Source organism: Cebus imitator, unplaced genomic scaffold (genome assembly GCF_001604975.1).
Source record: "Cebus imitator isolate Cc_AM_T3 unplaced genomic scaffold, Cebus_imitator-1.0 Scaffold112, whole genome shotgun sequence".
Classification (NCBI taxonomy): domain Eukaryota; kingdom Metazoa; phylum Chordata; class Mammalia; order Primates; family Cebidae; genus Cebus; species Cebus imitator.
Window position 1 is genome coordinate 958068 of NW_016107427.1, and position 21438 is coordinate 979505.

The following is a 21438-nucleotide window of genomic DNA, read 5'->3' on the forward strand; positions in this document are numbered from 1 at the left end:
CCATCTCAGGACAGACTGGTCCAGGTGTCCATCCATCTCAGGATGGCATGGCCCAGGTGTCCATCCATCTCAGGACGGCATGGCCCAGGTGTTCACCCATCTCAGGACGGCATGGCCCAGGTGTCCATCCATCTCAGGACAGACTGGTCCAGGTGTTCATCCATCTCAGGATGGCATGGCCCAGGTGTCCATCCATCTCAGGATAGACTGCCCCAGGTGTCCATCCATCTCAGGACTGACTGCCCAGGTGTCCATCCATCTCGGTACAGCATGCCAGGTGTCCATCCATCTTGGTCCCGGGTGTCCATCCATCTCAGGCCAGTGTGGCTGATGTGTCCATCTACTTAAGTACAGCATAGCCCAAGGATCCATTCATCTGAGGACAGCATGGCCCAAGTGAGTCTCTTTCTTATGAAGATGATGGCATTCCAGGAGCCAGGGGTAAATGAGGATGCCCCAATCGGTAGCCCAAGCCCACAGGAGAAGTCTCCTGGCTCCAGCATTAGAACGGCCACAAACCCCTCCCATCGCTGCCCACTCAATTTAACCTGCTGTGGCTGGTACGTGTGTGCAGTGCAGTTCACAGGGCCATGGGGAGAGAAGGGTCATCACAGGACACCTGTCTGGCCACGAGGAAGCCGCTGTGGCACCGGCCACATGCACACAGAGCCATGAGGAGTGGCGAGTGTGTGGCATCTTCCTCACGGGCGCCTAGGAACCCACTAAGCCCCAGACAAACAACTGTGTCTGTTTCACGGCCTTGGTCACTGAATCTACAAATCTATGTGCTGCCCCACAGTATCCGAGGAACAAACATTTCACTGCAGATCAGAAGGGGTGTGCGCAAATCCAGTTCAGACTGATCTTCCTCCTTACAGGTTTGCTGGTAGTCCTAGGAAACTATGAGCAAAAAAGCTTTTGCAAAGTGCACCATGGTGAGGCCTCTATTTCCTGTTCCTGCAAGGCCGTGGTGCCCTGCCCTGAGCACCTCAGGCCCCACCATCCAGTCACAGTGGCAGTGTGGCACCACCCACGCCCTCGGCAGCACCTGAGGCTGGTCCACAGCCCCCACGGACGCTGCCAGCTGCTGCAGCAGCACGCCCTACACCCACTTCCACTGGGCTCTGCTCTGCCGCCCTGGCCTGCTCTCCTGGCATGTGGCTTTGTGTTACCTGACGACTGGCCCATCAGATTTTGAGCTTCTTCGGAGGAGTGTAAAGGCAGCTTTTCTCCTGGAGAGCAAAGAAGAGACAGGTTTAATGTTTTGCCCTCAAGGAGATAAGCAGTGTCCCTTCAACTAGGGAAGCTCAAAATATGACTGGCACATGCACCGGGGCGCTCTACAGCCACGGCCACAGGCACGCAAGGGGAAGGGGGGCTCAGCCACAGGCACACCACGGTCTCTGAGGGGAGGGACACCCAGCTGCCAGGCATGACACGGGGAAGGGTCTCAGCCACAGGCATGGTGCTGCCTCTCGGGGACGGAGGCCCAGCTGCCAGGCACACCTGGAGGAGGGGGGTCTTGCCACGGTCGGCCACCCTTGACGGCCTTATGATGGCGACTGGGTTGGGGCTGACTCAGCCACTGCTCTCCTGGGGCAGGGCTGGGTGCCACCCCGGGACATGCAGTGGCTTCCTGCAGAAGAGCACCCACGGCTGCTGTCTGTGCTTTTGCTCCTGGAGAAAAGGCTTCAGGATGGCCCCGTGGGTGTGCTCAGCAGGAAGGGCCACGTGGGACAGCACAGAGCACTGCCTGGCAAGTGCAGACTCTCGGTGAGCAGATGTCTCTTCACAGCCAGGCTACGGCAAGGCCAGCTGTTGGTGAACGGGCCCACAGTGGGAGTGAGACCCACCTCCCACCCCCGCCCTGTCCCTGGCCCCGGCCCCTGCAAGCCCGCTGCGTGTGAACCCTGCACCACTGGGACTCATGACTCCAACTGTACCTGTTCCACACACTGCACTGAGTGTCACAGCTCAGAAACAGAAAGTCCCCAGGTGAGAAGAGAAGGAGGTGAGAAAAGGGCTGGGTACGTACCGGGGAAAGCGGGGTTGGTCTGTCCGAGGGGAGGAAAGGGGGTTTGCTGCATGGCCAACTGGTGGAGCTTGGTCAACTGCTGGGGTAGGAGGGACATGAGAGCTAAGAAGGTTATTGTCATTGAGTACAAGTCACACCAAATTAAAAAGGCAGTAACAGAACTTTGCACAGATAGATAGAGAGGGCCATGCGGACACATGGCAGACGCAAGAGAACGCAAGGACTTGGCCTGGGGGAAGCCAATGGAGCCCAGGCTGTGAGCGGGCGTGGGGCACTGCCCGGCGTGCGGAGAGCGGCACAGGGAGCCGCCGTCGCCGTCTTCTCTCCCTGGCTCCCTGGCAGCTCCAGCCTGGACCAGCCGAGCCTCCTTCTCACCAGCTGGTGTGGACAGGAAGCTGGCTGGGGCCAGTGGGTCACAGCGGGCCTGGGAGAGTCTGGGAGCCACAGAGGAAGACAAGCTGCATGTCTAGGAGATTCCAGACCAAGTCACCAGTCACAAAACTCAGGCTAGCCCCTGTGGTATCCAGAGGCTCTAGTCTGCAAAGCTCGCCCTGGCCTCACCTGTGCTAGGCCTGGCCCCCTCTCCTCCCCTGCAGGGCCTCGCTTTACCCAGGAGGTGACCTGGGGTTGGGGGACACCCGAAGGGCCACACACCTGCCTTCTAGTCATCTCCAGGAACGTCTCGCCTTTCCTGGGATTACAGAACACTAGTGCTGGAAGGTTCTGTGGAAGGCGTGAGTGAGGGATACCTCAGGCCCTCAGCTGGGAGCTGCCTGTGCCTCCAGTCCCTGCAGGCTGCCCCCAGCCCTTCTCCTCCCCAGTTCCTGAGCCACAAGACTTTTCAAGAGGGCTTTGCTGCCATTTTTAAAGTTATTTTACCTGAGTCTCATTTCTTAAATAAAAACTAAAAATAGCAAAAGATAACAGTAAATGTGGCAAGATGAGGCCACATTTGGGATGCTCAAAATTACATCCCTGATTTGGAGAGCCCAGGACTGCTCAGCAGACGGCACGGGGCTCCTCACACCGGGCTCTGCCAGGAGCCATGGGCCTCCAGTCTCAGGCCTGCCAAGGCTGGGGACTGCAGAGGGTGTCCTGGGGCTCAGGAGGGCACTGGACGAAGCTCCTCTATGGGGGGGGGCAGCCCGACAGGAAGGGAGGCAGCACATTTGGGGAGGGGCATCACCTCCCATCGTTTTCAGAACATCCAACCCAAATGCATCCCCGTGTGGTGGCTGTGTGTGGACTCCTGCAATCCCCAGCCAGGCAGGCAGCTCAGCTTCTTCGCTGCACAGGGTGTGGGGTGGCAAAAGCTGCTGCAGAGGCCACCAAGGCTTGGGGTGTGGGCACTCGGAGCAGAGCTGCTGTCTGCATGCGAGGAGGCCAGCTGCTGGGCACCTGACAAGATCCCTATGCTTGCTCCCCACCCCTGGAACCCGGGTTCCCAGACACCAGGGAGCCCAGGTCAGGAAGGCAGCAACCGTGGTCCCAGCACCTTCCCAGCTCTGTGCTCCTGGGTGGGTTTGTGCTCAGCCTCCCAGGAGCTCTCACCTAAGAGTTCACCCAGAGTCAAGACAAAGGCCCCTCCTCAGTACCCAGTATCCTGGGAGGATGGGGGCTGATCCCCAGCCCTGCCCCTCCATGACCCCTGGCCTTGCCAGCTGTTGGGCAGGGTAGGCCTGGCAGGAGGGGGCCGTCTGGTGTGCTGTGGCCATCTGGCCTCTTCATACTCCCACAAGATGGGGTCCAGTCCCCATGGCAAGCCCGTGGCCTCTGGCACACCTCTGAGTGTAGTGGAGAGCAATGAGATTATGAGGTGTTTGGTGCCGCAGACTGACTTTGTTTCCAGAGATCTGCCATTGCAGACACATCTGGCAAGGACTTACACAGGGGCACATCTGCAAAGCAGGCCCTGCCCAGGCCTCTCCACCTTCCTGGCTGTCCTCTGACCCCAGGCCTGCTCAAGGAGACCTGACTGTACCCCAGAATCAGCTAGGCCACTCCTGGTGCAGCAGGAGAGCTCAGGTCAGGGGTCAGGTTCAGCTCTAAGAGTGCCCTGAAGAGTGGGTGCCTGTGAAGGCCACAGCAGGGGCTGGAGGTGCCCCTGCCTGGTGGGCCGCAGAGCCCAGCTGCTGGTCCAGGAAGACGACCCAGCTCCCATGTGGGTGGCATCTGCGCTGCCCCGTGACGTAACATGAATGGGCCTGCCAGGTTACCTGAGGGGACGTGTGTGCAAACCCCTGACGAGGGTGCCAGGAGAGCCTGTGGGGGAGATGCTGTCCCAAGGACACCAGCTGAAGTCACCGGGACAAAGTCTACCTCACAGTGAGACACGAGGCCCTGCGGGAGCAGTAGGAGAAAGCAGGTGCATCGGGGTTCTAGTGAAGGCACCCCACCTGGACAGGGCACTCCAGGAAAGACCGGGCTGTCCAGGCGGGGCAGGAGAACTACAGGGGGGTGAGGCGCTACCGGTGAGTTCATCCAGTCACCGGATGCTGAGTGGCACAACTGGGATGCGCAAACCCCTGACTCCCAGTGGCCAGGCCCAGGAGCTGCCCCATGGCCAGGGAATTCGACACAAGGGAGGGGGTGCCCCCGGTCTCTGCAGGGCACAGAATGGCTCGAGTTGGCTCCAAGATGGCCCGGCCTGTGACGATAGGAAGGCCTGGTGGCTCCAGGCCTCAGTTCCTCGAACTATAAAAGTGGGGAATGGATGTGAGTGGCAGCTGGCATGTGCTGTAGGCAACAACACTGTCCCCAACACGTGTTTGGCTTTTGATGAAGAAGTGACCACACTAGCAGATGAATCTCCTTCCTCCCACCTAGAAACATAGGGGACATCCCAGGGAGGCCTGGCCTGGCACAGGGCGGTGCTGCGTGGGCATCTGTGGAGAGCATGGGTGAGCAGGTGCACGAAGACCAGGACACAGTGCTCACCCGGCTCTGCCCGGCATCAGTCCGGCCACTGCGTCTCTTTTGGACTCAATTTCCACATTTTTTAAAGGCGGGAACAGGACTAAGTGTCAAGGGGCCTTCCAATTTTTGAGAAAATTCTGCCTGTAAAAAATGAGACTTTTGATTCACACCAGAACCTCCAAATCACGGAGAGGAAAAGAATAAAGACAGAAGTTGAGGGAGGAGGGGAAGAAGGTTAGACAGGCAGGCGGGCAGGCAAGTGGGGGGAGGGGGGGAGGGGGAGGAGGGCAGGAGAGTGGGCAGGGGAAATGTCCCATGACCGATGTTTCTCTGTAAACTGCCTTTTCCACTTCACATTGACTCAGAACGTAACACACAGACAACTACTAAAATTACAAGCATTTGTTAAGATGCAACGCAATGAACGATCACAAAACAAACACACCCATGCAACCGTCACTCAGGCCAAGGCCGCTGCCATGGTAGTTTTAACCTGCATTCTCATGTCCTCTCCAGTAAAATTCCTGTTTCTGTCCTTCGCCTATTTTTCTTATTGCTTGATTTTTGCTGACTTCAAGAGAGCTCCCAGGTATTTCCGATGCCAGCATTTCCGATGCCATCCTGCCTGTGCTGTGCCTTCGTGCTGCCCAGCTCTTTTCCCTACTCGCCTGTGGTGTCTTACGAGAAGCAGTATTCTAAAATTGAATGTAGTTGAACTCATCAGTGTTTTCCTTTATGGTCTGAGCTTATGTTTTAAGAAATCCTCCCCTGACTGAGAATACGACATTCTTCTATATATTTTCTCCTAAAACTGCTAAATTCTTCTGTCTTGTGTTGGAGTTCTTGATACATGGGAGATGGTTTTTGTTTATGGCAGGAAATAAATTATGACCTGCCGTCCTGTCACTGCGGGGAGCATCCGCCCTCTCCCAGGCTCCTGTGGACAGCTTCGTCCTGTCCACATCTCGGGGATGGCTTCCTTCCTATGTGGGGGGGGGGGCGGTCCTGGGCTCTCAGGTCTGAACCAGACTTTACTGGTCTCTCACTGCACCCAAACCACACAGTCTGGCACAGTCATCTCTGATTGTAACTGCCTCCTGCACACCTCCTGCGGGCCTGCCGGAGGCTGTTTTACCGCTAACTTGTTTAGACAAGGCGAAGGAATACACTAAAATAAGATAAGAACCATAGTAACACATAACCCAGTGCCACCGCCGCTTATCAGTGTCATGAAGAATGATGAACCGTGCATGACAGCAGGTGCTAGATGGCTGGCAGCACAGGGGGTTTGCACCAGCAGCACACATGGGGTAACGTGCTGCGCGGCACCTTCACACTGGCTACAACGTCACCAGTAACTTCTCCGCTCCCCTCCACTCTCATGTGGCCACCAGTGGTCTGTTGTTGCCTGAACCAACCGCGTGGTGCGTGACTGTAACTGCTTTGTGCTGAGAGTGTGAGCTACACCATTCCGATTTTGAAAGATGGTGGGATGTGCTTTACGGTCTGGTATGTGATCAGGTTTTGCAAATGTCTCTGTGAATTCTACAGTGGTGCTGGGTGTAGTGTTCAACCTACGTCAATTATGTCAGGATCACGGAGAATTCTGTTGATGCTTTCTTCACACTTGTTTACTTGGCCTATCACTCATGGAAAGAGAGGTGTGCCCAGTGTTCACTATGTCTGTCAAATTCTCCATGTTTTGTCAACTATTTTCTTTATATATTTTAAAGCTATGTTTTAAGCACGTACAAATTTTGAATTATTGTATCTTCTGTGAGCTGAATTTAACAACATGTAATGACTAAAGTTTTTTTCTTAAAGTCTTGCTTTTTCCCCACTGCTGATGTTAATATTGGTACACCAGTTTATTTCTTGCGTATTCCTTAGCCTCTTCATTCTTTCACTTTTTTTCTGGGTCCTTATGCTTGAGGTGTGTCTCTCGAAAGAAAAAAAATTGTTTTTGCTTGTTTGTTCATCTATTTGTTCAACTTAAAAATACAGTCTGACAGCCTTGCATCTTAACTGGAATTTCCTTTCACTTTGATCACAATCATCCCCACGTTTGGACTAATTTTAGATATCTTGTTTTCAAATTGTCCTGCTTTTCCAGGGGTTCTTTTTTATTTCACTCCTTTTCTTATGTTGGGTTAACAGTTTTTCCCTCACTCATTTTCACCTGTCCTGTCACAGACGTTACATATCAGACACCTTTGCTGTTAGTGGTCACTGGAATTTAACGGTGTGTTGAGAGTCTACACTCGGTGTCTTCACCCTCTAGTGGAATGAGACAGTGACCTGTGGGTGTTCCCATCTCCTCACGCACACCCAATCTTATGTGTGCTGTTTCTATCCACTTGACTACTGTGGGTGTTCCCATCTCCTCACGCACACCCAATCTTATGTGTGCTGTTTCTATCCACTGGACTCCTGTGGGCATTCCCGTCTCCTCACGCACACCAAATCTTACGTGTGCTGTTTCTATCCACTTGACTACTGTGGGTGTTCCCATCTCCTCACGCACACCCAATCTTACATGTGCTGTTTCTATCCACTCGACTCCTGTGGGCATTCCCGTCTCCTCACGCACACCAAATCTTACGTGTGCTGTTTCTATCCACTTGACTACTGTGGGTGTTCCCGTCTCCTCACACACATGCCTGATCTTACATGTGCTATTTCTATCCACTTGACTCTTGTATCAGTCTTGTGAATTAGGCAGGGGCATCTGTGAGTTCACAGATGATGTTTGTTAACCAAATGTGGTCACTTTTCTTTACATTTCCAGCCTTCCTTCTGGGATCCCACACAGGGCATCCATCAGAAGATCATTTGCTGTGGCCTCCCGGTCACATCTGTTTGTCTACAAATGGCTACATGTGGGTCTTTGAAGGATCCTCCTTGAGACAGAGTTTTATGCTGACAACCATTTTCTTTGATTAAGCCACCATCTTCTGGCTTCTAAAGTTGCTGGTGAGAAGTCGACCTAATTTCTCACTGTTGTCCTTTGTCATATTCTCTCTGATTACTTTTAAGATTGATTTTGGTCTTTGGTGTTACGTAGTCTTACTTTGATATTTCTAGGATGGATTTCCCTTTGTTTATCCTGTTTGTGAATTGTTGGCGTTTCTGAATGTGAGGATGGTTTCTCTTACTAATTTCGGAAGTTTCTCCAAGTGTGTCTCTTGGAATTTTCTCTCTCCATTCCACGTCTCCCCTGGGCTTCCATCTGGATGTGGGTTCTTCCTTCTCAGGCCTCCTGATCAGTGTTTCTCAGAACTCCACGGGCCAGTGAGTGTCCCGAGGGTCCTGTAAAAATGCGAAGTCTGGTTCTGAGAAGGGCAAGTGGGCAGGAACGGCATGTGAGAACCCAGCGGAGGATGGGGTGTTCCAAGAGAGGAAAGATGGAACTCCAGCCCACAGCGCGGCTGCCGGGTCCTCCTGTTTCCGGAGACGAATGGCTGCAGTAGCACAGCTCTGACAGCAGGTGGGGCCATGGGCCAGCCTCAGCACTACTTGCAGCTGCAGGGTCTTGGAAAGTGTCAGGCTTCAGAGGGAGAGAGGCTGCGGCCCTCACCCGGTGCCCAGGGCACACGGCATTGGCTACTCTCTCACTACAGCGTGAGGGGCCCCTCGCTCCCCTCCCCACGGGGTTCCAGTGGGAGGAGAAAGCCCTCTGCGGGTGCATGAGACGGTCACGAGAGCCGTGCATGCCCTCCACGCGTCCAGGGGAAATGTGTGGCACTGACAGCGTCCCAGGGATTGCACAGCTGGGACGAAGGGCCGCACCCAGCACAGGGTCTGGCCGTGCATCCCACCCCCAGCTACCTCTTCCGATGACACGTTTCCACAATTTCCCCACGACTCTTTCACTGAAGAACCAGGTTCTTAGCAGATACTTGTGTCCATGTGACTCCCAGCATTGCTTACATCTGCTGCTCACGGCAGGCTGCTTTGGCAGCTCTCCCATCACCGACTTGTTAGCTCTGGCCAAGGCACCTCTCAGAGCTTCCACTTCCTTGTGTGTGGAATTGGCCCCATGGTCCTGAGATTTGCTTCACAGGGTTGGCGCAAGGCGCATGTAAAATAGCCTGCGTGGCAAATTCTTCATCAACTCAAACATGTTTTTGTTTTTGTCTGCTTTCAACATCCCCTTCAAATGATGGGGATGTTAAGTAAGGGAGAGATTGGGAGACTTGGAAGACTAGAAATAAAGATTCATATATCTGAGGGTATTTTTTCTTTTTTTGAGACAAGGTCTTGCTCTGTTGCTAAGGCTGGAGTGCAGTGGTGCAACCTCTGCTCACTACAGCCTCGACCTCTGGGGCTCAGGTAACCATCCCACCTTAGCCTCTTGAGAAGCTGGGACTATGGGTGTGTGCCACCACGCCCAGCTAATTTTTGTATTTTTTGTAGAGATGGGGTCTTGCTTTTTTGTCCAAGTTGGTCTCGAGCTCCTGGGCTCAAGGAGTCCTCCCATCTTGGCGTCTCAAAGTGCTGGAATTGCAGGAGAGAGCCACTGTACCTGGCCCATGAGGGTATTTTTGAAGTTCACTAATTTCTTCCAGAAAAAACCAATTCCTTTCTGGTGTAACTGCACCACTGTCATTAAAGGGGCAGAAAAGTGCTAGGTGAGAGAGAAGTGGTCTGTCCAGGCGTGTGTGTGTCCAGGAGTGTGTGTGTCCAGGGTGTGCGTGTCCAGGTGTGTGTGTATCTAGGCGTGCGCGCTCTGCTCTGCTCTCAGGAGGGGCAGACGTGCTGGGTGGGAGTCAGGCAGTCTGCCCAGGCGTGCACGCTTTCTGCTCTGCTCTCAGGTCCCAGGTGTCAGGTGCTGTTTCTCTTTCTTGTTTCTGAAACTGCACTTGGCCGGGGCCAGGCAGTACACACAAAGAGGCACATGGACAGTCTCCCAGCCTCCTTAGTGGCCGTCTTGGAGAACCTGACTGGACCGTGGCTGAGGCTGACCCGAAATGTCCACTTCTGTCCTCCAGAGTCCTTCCCGCAGTCCAGCAGGGCTTTGTGCCTCTTCAGAACACTTGGACATCGACAACACAACACAACTCCAGGAGGACGCAGGTAAAATGACGCAAGTGGTGTGCGAGAAGCCGGGGAAAAGTGGGTGGGCAGGTGAGTGCCAACGACTCCTTTTGTTTGTTTGTTTTTTGAAATGGGGTCTCACTCTGTCGCCCAGGCTGGAGTGTAGTGGCATGATCTTGGCTCACTGCAAGCTCCATGTCCTGGGCTCAGGGAATCCTCTTGCCTCAGCCTCCTGGGTAACTGGCATTACAAGAGTGTGCCACCAGGTTTGACTAAATTTTTTTGTATTTTTGGTAGAGACGGGGTCTCACCATGTTGCCCAGGCTTGTCTCAAACTCCTAAGCTCAAGTAATCCACCTGCCTCGGGCTCTCAAAGGGCTGGGATTACAGACATGAGCCACTGCGGCTGGCCTGAGCCACCATGTCCAGCCCGATGATTCTTAAATAAGAACAAGCTAAAAACACTTTTTAAAATTGGGCACAGAAAACACATACATTTTTTAGTTTTACATAAAGAAATAGTCAAACCTAAGGAGTGTATTTTCTTACACTTGATGTTTCTTATTCATGGGCCCACACATCCAGGTAAAAAAATCACGTTGCTAAAAAATGACTCTAGTATCTGTATGCAAGCCGCCACTGTTGTAAAAATAACCTTTTATTCAATTATATTATAAATTAAAATAATATATTCTATATCGTATTGATAGTCTAAGAAATTGAAGCTTTTAAAATTTCTACTGAATACCAAGCTCAGATAAAAATTGCTTTTCTGATCATTGTTACCTATGTCACCAAATGATCATTTTATTTTTGCATTTAATGAATTAAGTGATTGTTTGAGTCTTCAATTTTATATGCCTGCAAGAAAAGCACTACGGAAGCTTCCACTCTTCTATTAATAACGGCTGCTCTGCAAATCTCACAACACTGACGTAGACAACAGAATGTCTTCCACAGACTGCTGTTTCACAGTAAGGAACCAAGCCTCCCAGTCCACTCCTGCTGCTGGGACGAAATGCCTTGGACTGGGTAATTCACAAACAGCATAAATGCATGGCTCACAGTGACGGGGGCTGGAAACTGGAGATCAAAGTGCTGGCTGGTTTGGTGTCTGGGAAGGACCCCATCTATGCTTTCAACATGGTGCCTGAACATTCTGTCCTCACATGGCAGGAGGGGTGGGAGGGAGGCCGCTCCCTGAAGCCCCTGTTACAGGGGGGCACCAACTCAGTTCACAAGGGTGGAGCCCTCATGACCCAATCACGCCCAGCCCCGGGACCCCCACCCTCTAATACCATCACCTTGGTGATTCAGTTCCAACACAGGAAGTGGAGGAACAGATGCATTTAAACCACAGCACCAGGCATCTCAAATCACTATCGTGTGCACAGAGGCACTTCTCCAACAGCTAGTTATACGTTTGTTTAAGCTAATTTGAAACAATCTGCAAAACTACCCATTTATGGGTATGCTGAGAAAGTCACATGGGAAAGCAAAGCCACCAATCCACGTAAAAGCCAATACCCACACCCATCACATGTGCGCTCCCACACATGTGCACACAGAGCCACGGCCTCTGGGAATTTCAGACCAACAAGCACTCTGACTCAGACGGGTGCTCAGCCAAAGGCGGCAGTGGGAACTTTAGGCTCTGTGGTCACAGGAAACCCATAAGTGTCACCAGAGGGTCCCTGCAGGTCTGAATATCCAACTTTAGGGCTACAGTGTGGGGTAAAGACAAACCCTGGCCCCATTGACCAACCTTCCCTTTACCAGAAGGACCACACCTTGCCTTTCCTTTGGGTTCCAGAGCTTTGCAAAGTCAAGTGACACCCCCTTTAGAACCTGCCTCTGCACACATGCCTCCCTAGATGTGCATGGCCACCTGTCCTGAGTCTGAAACAGACCTGGGCCATCCTGGAAATTCAGCTTGGACTCCCCTGGCTTCCATTGCCATTTTCCTTCACAGAGGCTTTCTGCTGGGAGGCAGCACAGCAGCCCCTGCACCCCTGCCGCACACACGCATGGGGACACGCACACGCTCACACACGCCTCTGCTTCTGCCTAGCACTTCGGCTGGGCACAGGCTGGGGCAGTCCCAACAGTGCCTTCCAGTGAGTGGTGGCCATAGCCCGGCCTCCTGGTGGGTTCAGGCACTCGTGTGTACAGCTTCTCACCGGTGTGTATCTCTTCTCCATGCATAAATTTTCCTGCAATGATGTTGCATCTCTATATCAAAGACTTATTTAATGATCATTAATTCTTAAAAATGTTCCCGACCTGCCTTCTCATCTCACTCGGATGGACGTCCCCACTCCCAACTCAGAGGCAGCAGGGTTTGCAGAAGGCCCCTGAGCAGCCCTACTCCATCCAGCTCACAGCACCTCTGGCAGTTCACAGGGAGCAGCACACGGCCCAGAACTGCGTTACGGGGAGCAGCACACGGCCCAGAACTGCGTTAGGAGGAGCAGCTGCTGAGCTGGGCAACATTCAAATGGTTTAGAAAAGAGAAAGCCTCCTCAGAACCAGTTCCAGGTTTGTCATATCTGCAGACAGCACCAAGCAGCTTCTGCTGAGGCCATCTCTCTGTTCTCTCTTCCTCTCCCTTCCCTTCTCCCCAGCACCTGCCATGCAGCCCTCACTCCCTGGGAGCTCTAAAGTGGTCTCCAGAGAGGACCTTTGCTCATAGGTTGCAACTTTTATCTCTAGGCTCCCAAGGGCTCAGAGCCGCACAGCCCAGTGCAGCCCAGGGTTCCCCTTGGCAGTTTATTTGAGGGCATCTTCTTCCTCCAGCACTGGAATTACGCCCAGACCCAGTACAGCAGGAGAAAGGGGTGGGAGCTGCTGGGCATGGAGCCACATGGGACCCAGCTCTGCACAAGAGCCAGGGATGGTGACGCCAGCGCGGCATCACCCTGCCTCTGGAAGGAAGACAAAGGCCTGCCCCACTGGCTTTCCTCGGCTGGGATCTCTATGCGTAGATGGACCCTACGTTTCCATTTGGACTCTGAAAGGGGAGAGTCAATTTCACCAGGCCCTCACATGTCCTTGCCAATGTATCTTTGTGGCCTGTTTGATAATGTCACCCAACTTCGTAGGTGCATAGAAAGCGCCACTAACCCCTGCCTGTGGGGTGAGTGTACCCTCGGCGCCCTGCACAGGACAGAACTGTCCTCAGTTCCCTCCGAGGCCCCGTGGGAGGGAGGAAAACCCAGGACTGCGGCATAATCAAGACAATTTGACATCAGGCCAAGTCCTCAACACAAGCAAGATTAGTGCTAAGAGGTTAAAAGGTTATTCAAGGTCATATGGATACGACACAGGTCAGGAACGCTGAGAAGTTGATTAATATTATTGAGTAATATTAATGTTAGTAGCAATTAACAGCAGCATGCAGGTAGGTAAACAACTATGAGAAGAGAAAGGAGAGAGGAAGGCAAAGTGAAGACTCACATCTGGATGGGGGATGGCGTACTGTCCCTGGATTGTGTAGGCCTGGAGAGACAGAGAGACCCCGTCAGACTGCGACCCGGCTGCACCTCGGCCAGTCACCATCGCCACCCTCCAGCATGACAAGGACCCTCCGGTAGAAGCTTCCCGGTCCTGGGCCTCTCCACCTGTCCCCATTCTGGGACAAAGGGCAGACCCTCCCAGGGGACCAGGAGCCCAGGGGGGACTCGCCCACTTCCTCTGGGCAGGCAGAGCTGAGCTGGCCAGGTCCGCGGGTGGGAGAGCAACAGTTCAGCCATGATGCTTCCAACTCCTGCGACTCCAAGTTTCTTAAAGCAAAATCATCTAAGAATGATCTGTTTGACTCCCCAGTAGGAGGTCCACTAATTATTAAGGTTTTGAAAATTTAATCAGCCGTCTGAGTAAATACTTTTGGGAAATATTTACCCCAAGAAATCCAAACAACAAAAGAAAGCTCTAAAAGGTGACGAAAGCCAGCTTGGCAAAAGCCAGTCTACATAGGAAGCAGGTCTACGTCGGTCACGGCTTGCTGCCTTTCATGAGTGCCGTTAAGACGGGAGGGGGTGGACCTTCTGCTGTGGGGGCAGCAATGCGCCCCACCCAAGATGTCATGTGGGGCCCCCGAGGCCTCATTTTGGTTCAGTATTTCCCTTGCCTTCAAAAGTGACTCCAACCTGCAGCCCCTTCCCACCCTGACTCTGAAATCTGGGCAGGTGAGGCCCCACCTGCCCCATAGGTCCCACCTGCCCCATAGGTCCCATCAGCAAAGACGCTTTCAGGTGATTCAGGTGATTTCATGGCCAGACAACAAATGGGCCACACAGAGTCAAGGGAGAGCAAAGAGCATGAACAGCTGTCAGGACTTGGAGTGGACGGGGCTGCACCAGGCCTGTTGGTGGCCCTGGGGTGGAGGATGCAGCTACCAGCCCCTGGCTGTGCGGGCCCCATGCCACTTCCCATGAGGACCCGTGGAGTCCACAGTGACCACACATGGGGCCCCTGAGCACCTGCGAGGGATGCCTCAGGGAAGGATGTGTGTCACCTTTGTGCAGCCCAAACCCTCCCACAGGTTTTGAATTGGCCGAGAGTTTTCATCATAAGCCAATCCTGGGAGTTAAAGGCCAATTGACCTGCAGCTTTGAAAGAAACCCCAGGGCTGTGAGGCCACTGTGCTGCATTGGCAGAGGAAGTAAAAGAATCTTATCAGATCGAGCAGGAACCAAGGACCCCACTGTCCTGTACAAAGTGTCGTGAGGACCACTGCAACTGTTTTGTAAAGGTGTTGTCAGGGACAGGTTCCAGTGTGTCACCGAAGGTGATGGGCCTTGGGACTCATGCTGGGAGCCGCCCCCTCAGGGCACAGGGTCCCAGGTCAGCCCTGCCTGTCTGAGCTGAACCGCAAGGGCTCAGAGCAATCCACAACCTAGGCCACGCTGGTCTTCTGACTTTATCTTCTTACTGTCGTTATGTTTTCTATCTGCTTGTCCCTTAGCAGGCTCTGCTAAGTGAACCCGTGAACATGTCGTGCTAGAAACGTGGGGGTGGCTGAACGGAGCTGCTGCTGGTGCAGAGGCCGCAGGGGAGCTGCTGCTGGTGCAGAGGCCGCAGGGGAGCTGCATGGGCGTCCTCCGAGCACCCACAGTGGTGGGGCATCCTCTAGGCCCCTGATTTCTGTGACTGGACAGAAATACAGTGGGTGGGTCCTCCAGGTGACCTCTCTTATGTCTGTATTGGATTGTGTGTCCTAATCTAGGCACTCTGGATCTGAGTCATCCAGGAGACAGTAGTGGCTTGCAGGCTTAGGTCTTATTCATGCCCTCACTTCTGGGTTTGCATTTCAGCAGCTCCCCTGGGTTATCTCAGGGCGGTAACTCCCTGTGACTCTGTCCTCCACACCACCAAGGCTGACCACTGGCCAGGCCAGACTTCCCAGGGCCCTGAGGCCCACTTCTCAAAGGGCTGACATTTTAGCATCAGCCTTGGGACAGCACCCACTGTACAGAGCCCTTCAACTGCTGCAGTCGGGAGGGCGGGCTGCTGCCCTCTATATAGGAGTTAGGGGCGCATGGCTGGCGGCTGAGCAGGGCTCTGTGCACCCTCTACCCTGGAGCGGTGACCACACCCCCAGTGGCTTGAAGACTCCACATGTGTTTGTATAAACACACATTCCTTTTGAACAAAATCTCTCCTTTTACCACAGGATATTATTATGGATTTGTTTAAACATCAAGGTGGAGTCCACAGAGGTTACTAACCCTGTTAATTAACCATGAATTTGGGGGAAAAGCAGTGAAACGGAGTTTTGCACAGGGACTTCTCCCACTGTGTGACTCCGTGTGATCCCCGGTGACCAGAGCCCCCTGGGTTGGCATGATAAGGACATGTCTCGTGTGCCCACAAGGCTGTGACACCAGGCAACTCCCTGGCTCGTCAGGCCCAGTTTTCTGGCTGTAAAATAGGGGTGTGCTGTGTCCTGGGGCTGCTGTAAGGACGATGTGTGCATGTGGGGGCTCCCTGACTACAGCAGGGCAGGAAGGGGCATGTGCCAGGCTGCGTGCAGGGTCGGGGGTGGGGGAAGGTGTGCTCTGCTTTGAGCATGCCGGACAGCCGGGAGGGAAGGGATGGACACGCCCCGGCCTCCCCCTCCAATGTGGGCCACAAGTGGGAGCTCTGATAAGATTCCTTTACACCATAAGGAAAACACCAGGAAAACTTCTAACATTTGCCTCTTCTGTCTCCTTTCTGATGGTAAAGTAAAACCTCAGGCTCGTTCTGCCCTGCCAGGGTCACCTGTGGGGACGTCTGTCTCAACTCTCCCTTGAACAAAGACACACATCGCGGCCGCCTGGACGCAGAACTCTTCCAGGCCAACCCCCGCCGGAACCGTCCAAGTCTGTTGGCCATGGAGGGCCGCAGGAGCCCTGGGGTGGGTGGGTGCTCCCCGTGCCCTGGGCAGGGTTTGCGATCAGGTGAGGGGCTGGGCAGGGCCCCCAACCTCCGAGCTCCTCCAGAGGTGCTGCCATTCCTGGCAGGAGAACACGGAGTTGGAGTGTGGAAAGCAAAAGGACCAGCTTTGCAGACAGGACGTGGGGCACCTGCAAGGCCTCTGCTCAGAGCAGAGGGAGGTCCTGGCACAGTGGTGCAGATGCCCACTCGCCAGGCCACAGCTCACCAGGCCATGGCTCGCCAGGCCACGCGTCCTTCCTCTGTGCAGAGCTCCTCCCTCCCGCGTGTCCCTGCTACGAGCGCATCCTGGGAGCTGGGAACACGGATGTCGGGAAACGAGACCCTGGTTCTCCCCGTGCTAGCTGTTTCCAGCATGAGCCGCAAAGTCACCTGGAAAGCGCCTGCGTGCCGGCTATCTAAGCTTCCTAAGAGCAGCCAGTTCCCAGGCCCCGGTTAGGCAGAGCCAGATCTCAGTGTGGTCTGCTTATCCTTCCTGCCTGGGTTGGGGAGGAGAACACAGTTCTGTGGGGCCGTCTCTGTGGGGGGATGTGCTCTGAGGGCCCTGCGCCAGCCGGTGCTGGGTGTAGGTGGCAGAGCTCTGCGTCCAGCGCGGGTGGGAGACGTGCAGGTGAGAAGGCGAGAAAACCTGAGTGCACTAACGGGCAGCGGCGGGTGCTGCAGTAAAAGGCTGAGGTTGGCAGTGGAGGCCGCGAGCGGGTCGGCTCTTACCTGACCACCTGCAAAAATGACAGGGGTGGAGGCGGGCTTTGGGCGGTAGGGAATGGTGGCACCTTTCGGTGGGGACTAGGAAAAGGGACAGGAGAGGGAGAGAGAGCATTAGAGCAGCTTTGCAGCCTGATAACGGTGAGGCGCCGGCCCACCCCACTCACCCCTGCACTGGGGAGGCTCCAGCCCGCCCCACTGACTCCCCCTGCACCAGGGAGACACGCCCCAGCCGGCCCCACTCACCCCCTGCACTGGGGAGGCACATCTCGGCCTGCCCCACTCACCCACCCTACACCAGGGAGACACGCCCTGGCCCACCCCACTCACCCCCTGCACTGGGGAGGCACATCTCGGCCTGCCCCACTCACCCTCAGACACGCCCCATCCCACCCCACTCACCCCCTGCACCAGGAGGGCACGCCCCAGCCTGCCCCACTTACCCCGTTCTGGGGAGGCTCCGGCCCACCCCACTCACCCCTGCACTGTGGAGGCGCATCCCGGCCCACCCCACTCACCCCCTGCACTGGCTCCACCCTCCTCAGCCTCCCCAAGTCATAGCAGTGCTGGGGAGGAGAGTGAAGAACTCCACTGCCCATACCCTCTGAGTGGCTGTCTTACAGCCCCACCCCTCCAGACGGCTCCTTCTCTCTGAGCACTGGGGTACAGTTTGCCACACACCGGCCTCTTGAGAGTACCACCTGCCCCCAACATCCCTGGTTGCTCTGGGGCAGTGTGGAAGGTCAGTCCCACTGTGTGAGTCCAGCTGGGGGGTCCCTTATGCCCGAGACCCAGCTGGACAAGGGCTGGCCACTGACCCAGACGAGCCCTGTGGTGCTGGCCCCTCTGCAGGGGCCCCTGCAGGCTGGGCTGCAGAGCTTCACAGGGAGCTGGGAGGCCCCTTGGAGCAGTTCTCTTGAATGCTCTGGAGAAAGGGAGCCCTGCAGGACTCCACCAGGACCCATGTCCAAAGCACTCGGCTTGGCTCGTGGTGACAGTCAGCAGAGATCCCCATGGGAGACTTGGAAACATCCCACTTCACTATTTGAAAAAGTATTTTCCAAGAGCTTATAGACTCCAAAGGAAAAATTCCACAGTTATGATGAGGTTTGCTGAAATTTCTCTTGGTTATTCTGTGGGAAACTCAGGATTAACATTTTTAACCTGACCCTCCTCCTGGGTCAGTCCTCCTGTGTGGCCGTCCCCCAGGCCCAGGACAGGGAAGTGGGAGTCCTAGGCCTGGGGGGCACCCCAGCTGGGGTTGGTCTAGCAGGGAGAGGTGGGACTGGGCCCACAGAACCGTTCCTGGCAGGGGAGCCTGCCCTGCTGGGATTTCTGGGGCCTCGGCTGACTCAGGGCCAGCTCAGTGCTCAGGGAGTGCCACTCACACTCAAAGCACCACGCTGGGGACAGGTGGTCGGATCAGCAGAGCCAGGGCCCCGAGTGTGACCTCCAGGAATATGGGAAAGGGGATGCTGGGCAGGTCTGGGCTGACCCAGGCTGGCCCTGGGGTGGGAGGAACTGACTGAGGGTGGAGGGGAGCTGCCGCCGCCACTGCCCTCTCTGGCTTCCTGGAGATGCTGGCGCCCCTGCTTGATGGGCCTCCAATGCCACCCTGGCACAGGAGCCCCTGGCTGACACTGATCTGTGATTCTCACTTCCCATGTGGGCCCAGGGCCTACTGGCCTCCCCTGCACTGGGTGCAGGGATGCTGGGCCCTGGGTGGGCAGGGCACCATCTGTGGAGATGTCTGTGTTCTTGGCGGGCCCCACACAGACTCAGTGCACCCTGGGCAGCCCTTTCCTCCGCAATCTCCTGCGTGTGAGGTAAGGCACGCCCACGACCCAGCCCAGAAGTCCTGCAATCAACTGGGAGGGCCTCTAAGCACCCTTGGCTTTGTTTTTCCAGCCACTCTTCAGCTGAGGGTGGGCCAGGCTGTTTCCAGGTGTGATGCAACTTCCTTCCTGGGATGATGGCGCCCGGGCCTCGGTGCTGCACAGCCAGCAGGGGTGCGGGCGGCTGCCCGGCCATCTTCGCCAGTCATGTCTGCTGTGAGTTCCCTGTCCTGCTCAGACCTCCTGGCCCAGGAAGGAGACAGGTGGTTTCCATGATAGCCCTGTCTGTGGGGCTGCACTGCACGGCACCGGGATGCAGGGAGCAGAGGCACGAGGTGGCGCTGACGACCCCAAGTGTCGTTCTGAGCTGGACCTCGGCCTCCATTGGGGATGTCCCTCTTAGAATTGTTCCAGTCACTGACTGCTCCTGAGCCTCGGCCGCAGGGCTGCCAGGGCCCCGGAGACAGGAGGGTTGAACAGAGAGCTCAGACCAGCCTCGCACTGTCACCCTAACTAGGGAGTGGGGAAGATTTCAGAACGAGAATATTTTGAAAAATATTTTTGACTTCACAAAATATCAAACTTCAGGAAAACAAAAACTATGCAGACATTTTTTTAAAGAGTCAAACATGGGTTCAAACCCCAAGCCAAGTACGAGAAAGGAATGAGCCTGGGCTGCAGGAGGGGCTGGAGGCTGACTCCGCAGAGCTGCTAGAACCTTCCATTTGGGGCGGGCTTCTTCATTTTCGCTTCAGGAAAAGCTGGCAACTATTGATGGCTTCATGAACTTTGAGTATATTTCAGAATCTTTTCCTGCCCAGAGGCATCTGCTCTGAGGGGCCCTCTCTGCTTCTCTGTCTAAAGCTTTTGCTCGCGCCTCTCTACTTCTGCGTGGGTTTTGTGTATTTTCCCGAGTTCTGCCCGTGGTTCCTCCATGGTGGTTTGATGCCTCCTTCTGCAGAACTGCACGCGCAGAGGAGCCTCCTGCCTTTGCCTCCCTCCCACACCCAGCTGCCCCCATCAAGGCCTGGCTCTGGCGGCATGAGCACCTTGTCTGCAGCTCCAACTCCGTGCAGAAGGCCCCTCAGCGGGATGATAACCTCTCATCCAACTCTGGAGAGGGGCTCCCTCCTCTCCACATGCTCTGCCCTAGATGCCGCCATGGACACTGGACCCTCAGCTAGCAGCCCCAGCACCCTCACGCACCCACACTGGCACAAATTCTCACTCTGGCTGCCTTGAAAGCCCAGATCAGGAGCCCCCACAGCCTCAACTGTGTGAGTCCTTGGGACGACCGGGGCGACCAAGCCTTTGCCTGCAGTGCAGGAAGCAAATCTGGAACTCAGATGGTCTGGCCCCAGCACGCAAACAGTACCTCCAGCATGACCACGCAGATCTGCTTGACACACTGGATGATGGCGTCCGGGGTCCCCGAGATGGTCACTGCCCGCTCCGTGGAGTTAGGCAGCATGTCCCCAGCCACCTGCACCTGGGCACCTGTGGACTGGAGAGAGGGGATGTTGGAAGAGAGCACCAGGGTGGCAGTGCATGGGGCGGCAGCACCTCCTGAGTCTTGGCACCCACGGCAGCTCAGAGGACATGTCCTTGGAGACCTGCATACGGCCCACGAGCCCCCTCCCCTGCCCCATCAGAACTGCCCCGGTGCCGCCCCTGCCACCACAGCTTGGCACCTGGCCCTGCACCTTCCCTTGGGTGCACGTGGCACCTGGGTGAGGCTAGATAGGAGGCATCTAACCAGAGGTGTTTTCAGGGAGACAAACTACTCTTTTCAAATAAGTGGAATTCTCTCTCCTCTGCAGAGTTTTAGGTCACAAAGAAAGGTGGACTCTGGTAGTGGGCAAGAAATGAAGATTGGGGTGGCTGCCCTGCTGCACAGGGAAAGGATTAAGCCTCTCCTTGAAATAGGACAAATGTGGGAATATGAATTTCACACCTGCAAATTCCACCAGCTGGGTCAGGCCAATGGCTCAGGACCGCCTCTGGGTGCTGTGGAGGCCCCTCACCGGGAGCAGATGCCACACCCAGTGCCCAGGGCTTCCCTTGCCCAGAGCCATGTGACAAGCAGGTTTCCCCCTGTCCGCAGCATGGCCCACAGGTAAGCAGTGGGGTGGGCAGGATCCACAGGTGCGCAGTGGGTGAGCTGGGTCCATTGGTGGGCAGTGGGTAGGCGGGGCCCATAGATGGGCAGTGGGTGGGGTGGGTCCACAGGTGTGCAGTCAGTGGATGGGGTGGGTCCACAGGTGGGCAGTGGGTGGGGTGGGTCCACTGGTGGGCAGTGGGTAGGTGGGGCCCATAGATGGGCAGTGGGTGGATGAGTCCATAGGTGGACAGTGGGTGGGCAGGGCCCATAGGTGGGCAGTGGGTGGGGTGGGTCCACAGGTGCGCAGTCAGTGGATGGGGTGGGTCCACAGGTGCACAGTCAGTGGGTGGGGTGGGTCCACAGGAGCACAG

The 21438-nt window shown here is 55.4% G+C and overlaps 1 protein-coding gene across 20 annotated transcripts in view; it reads right to left on the bottom strand.

Moving 5' to 3' along the window:
- The window catches only part of PCBP3 (poly(rC) binding protein 3), a 295105-nt gene that overhangs the window by 11398 nt on the left and 262269 nt on the right, over positions 1–21438 (bottom strand). For 8 of the 20 annotated variants that reach the window (XM_017538508.2, XM_017538509.2, XM_017538507.2 and 5 more), the window contains 5 exons: positions 20342–20470; positions 17069–17212; positions 13445–13486; positions 2036–2114; positions 1173–1232 (listed from right to left, as the gene is read on the bottom strand). In XM_017538508.2, the coding sequence (XP_017393997.1) occupies positions 1173–1232; positions 2036–2114; positions 13445–13486; positions 17069–17212; positions 20342–20470 (454 nt within the window). The remainder of the gene's footprint in view (positions 1–1172; positions 1233–2035; positions 2115–13444; positions 13487–17068; positions 17213–20341; positions 20471–21438) is intronic. The other 12 variants (XM_037742006.1, XM_037742007.1, XM_017538514.2 and 9 more) reach the window with 7 other exon arrangements.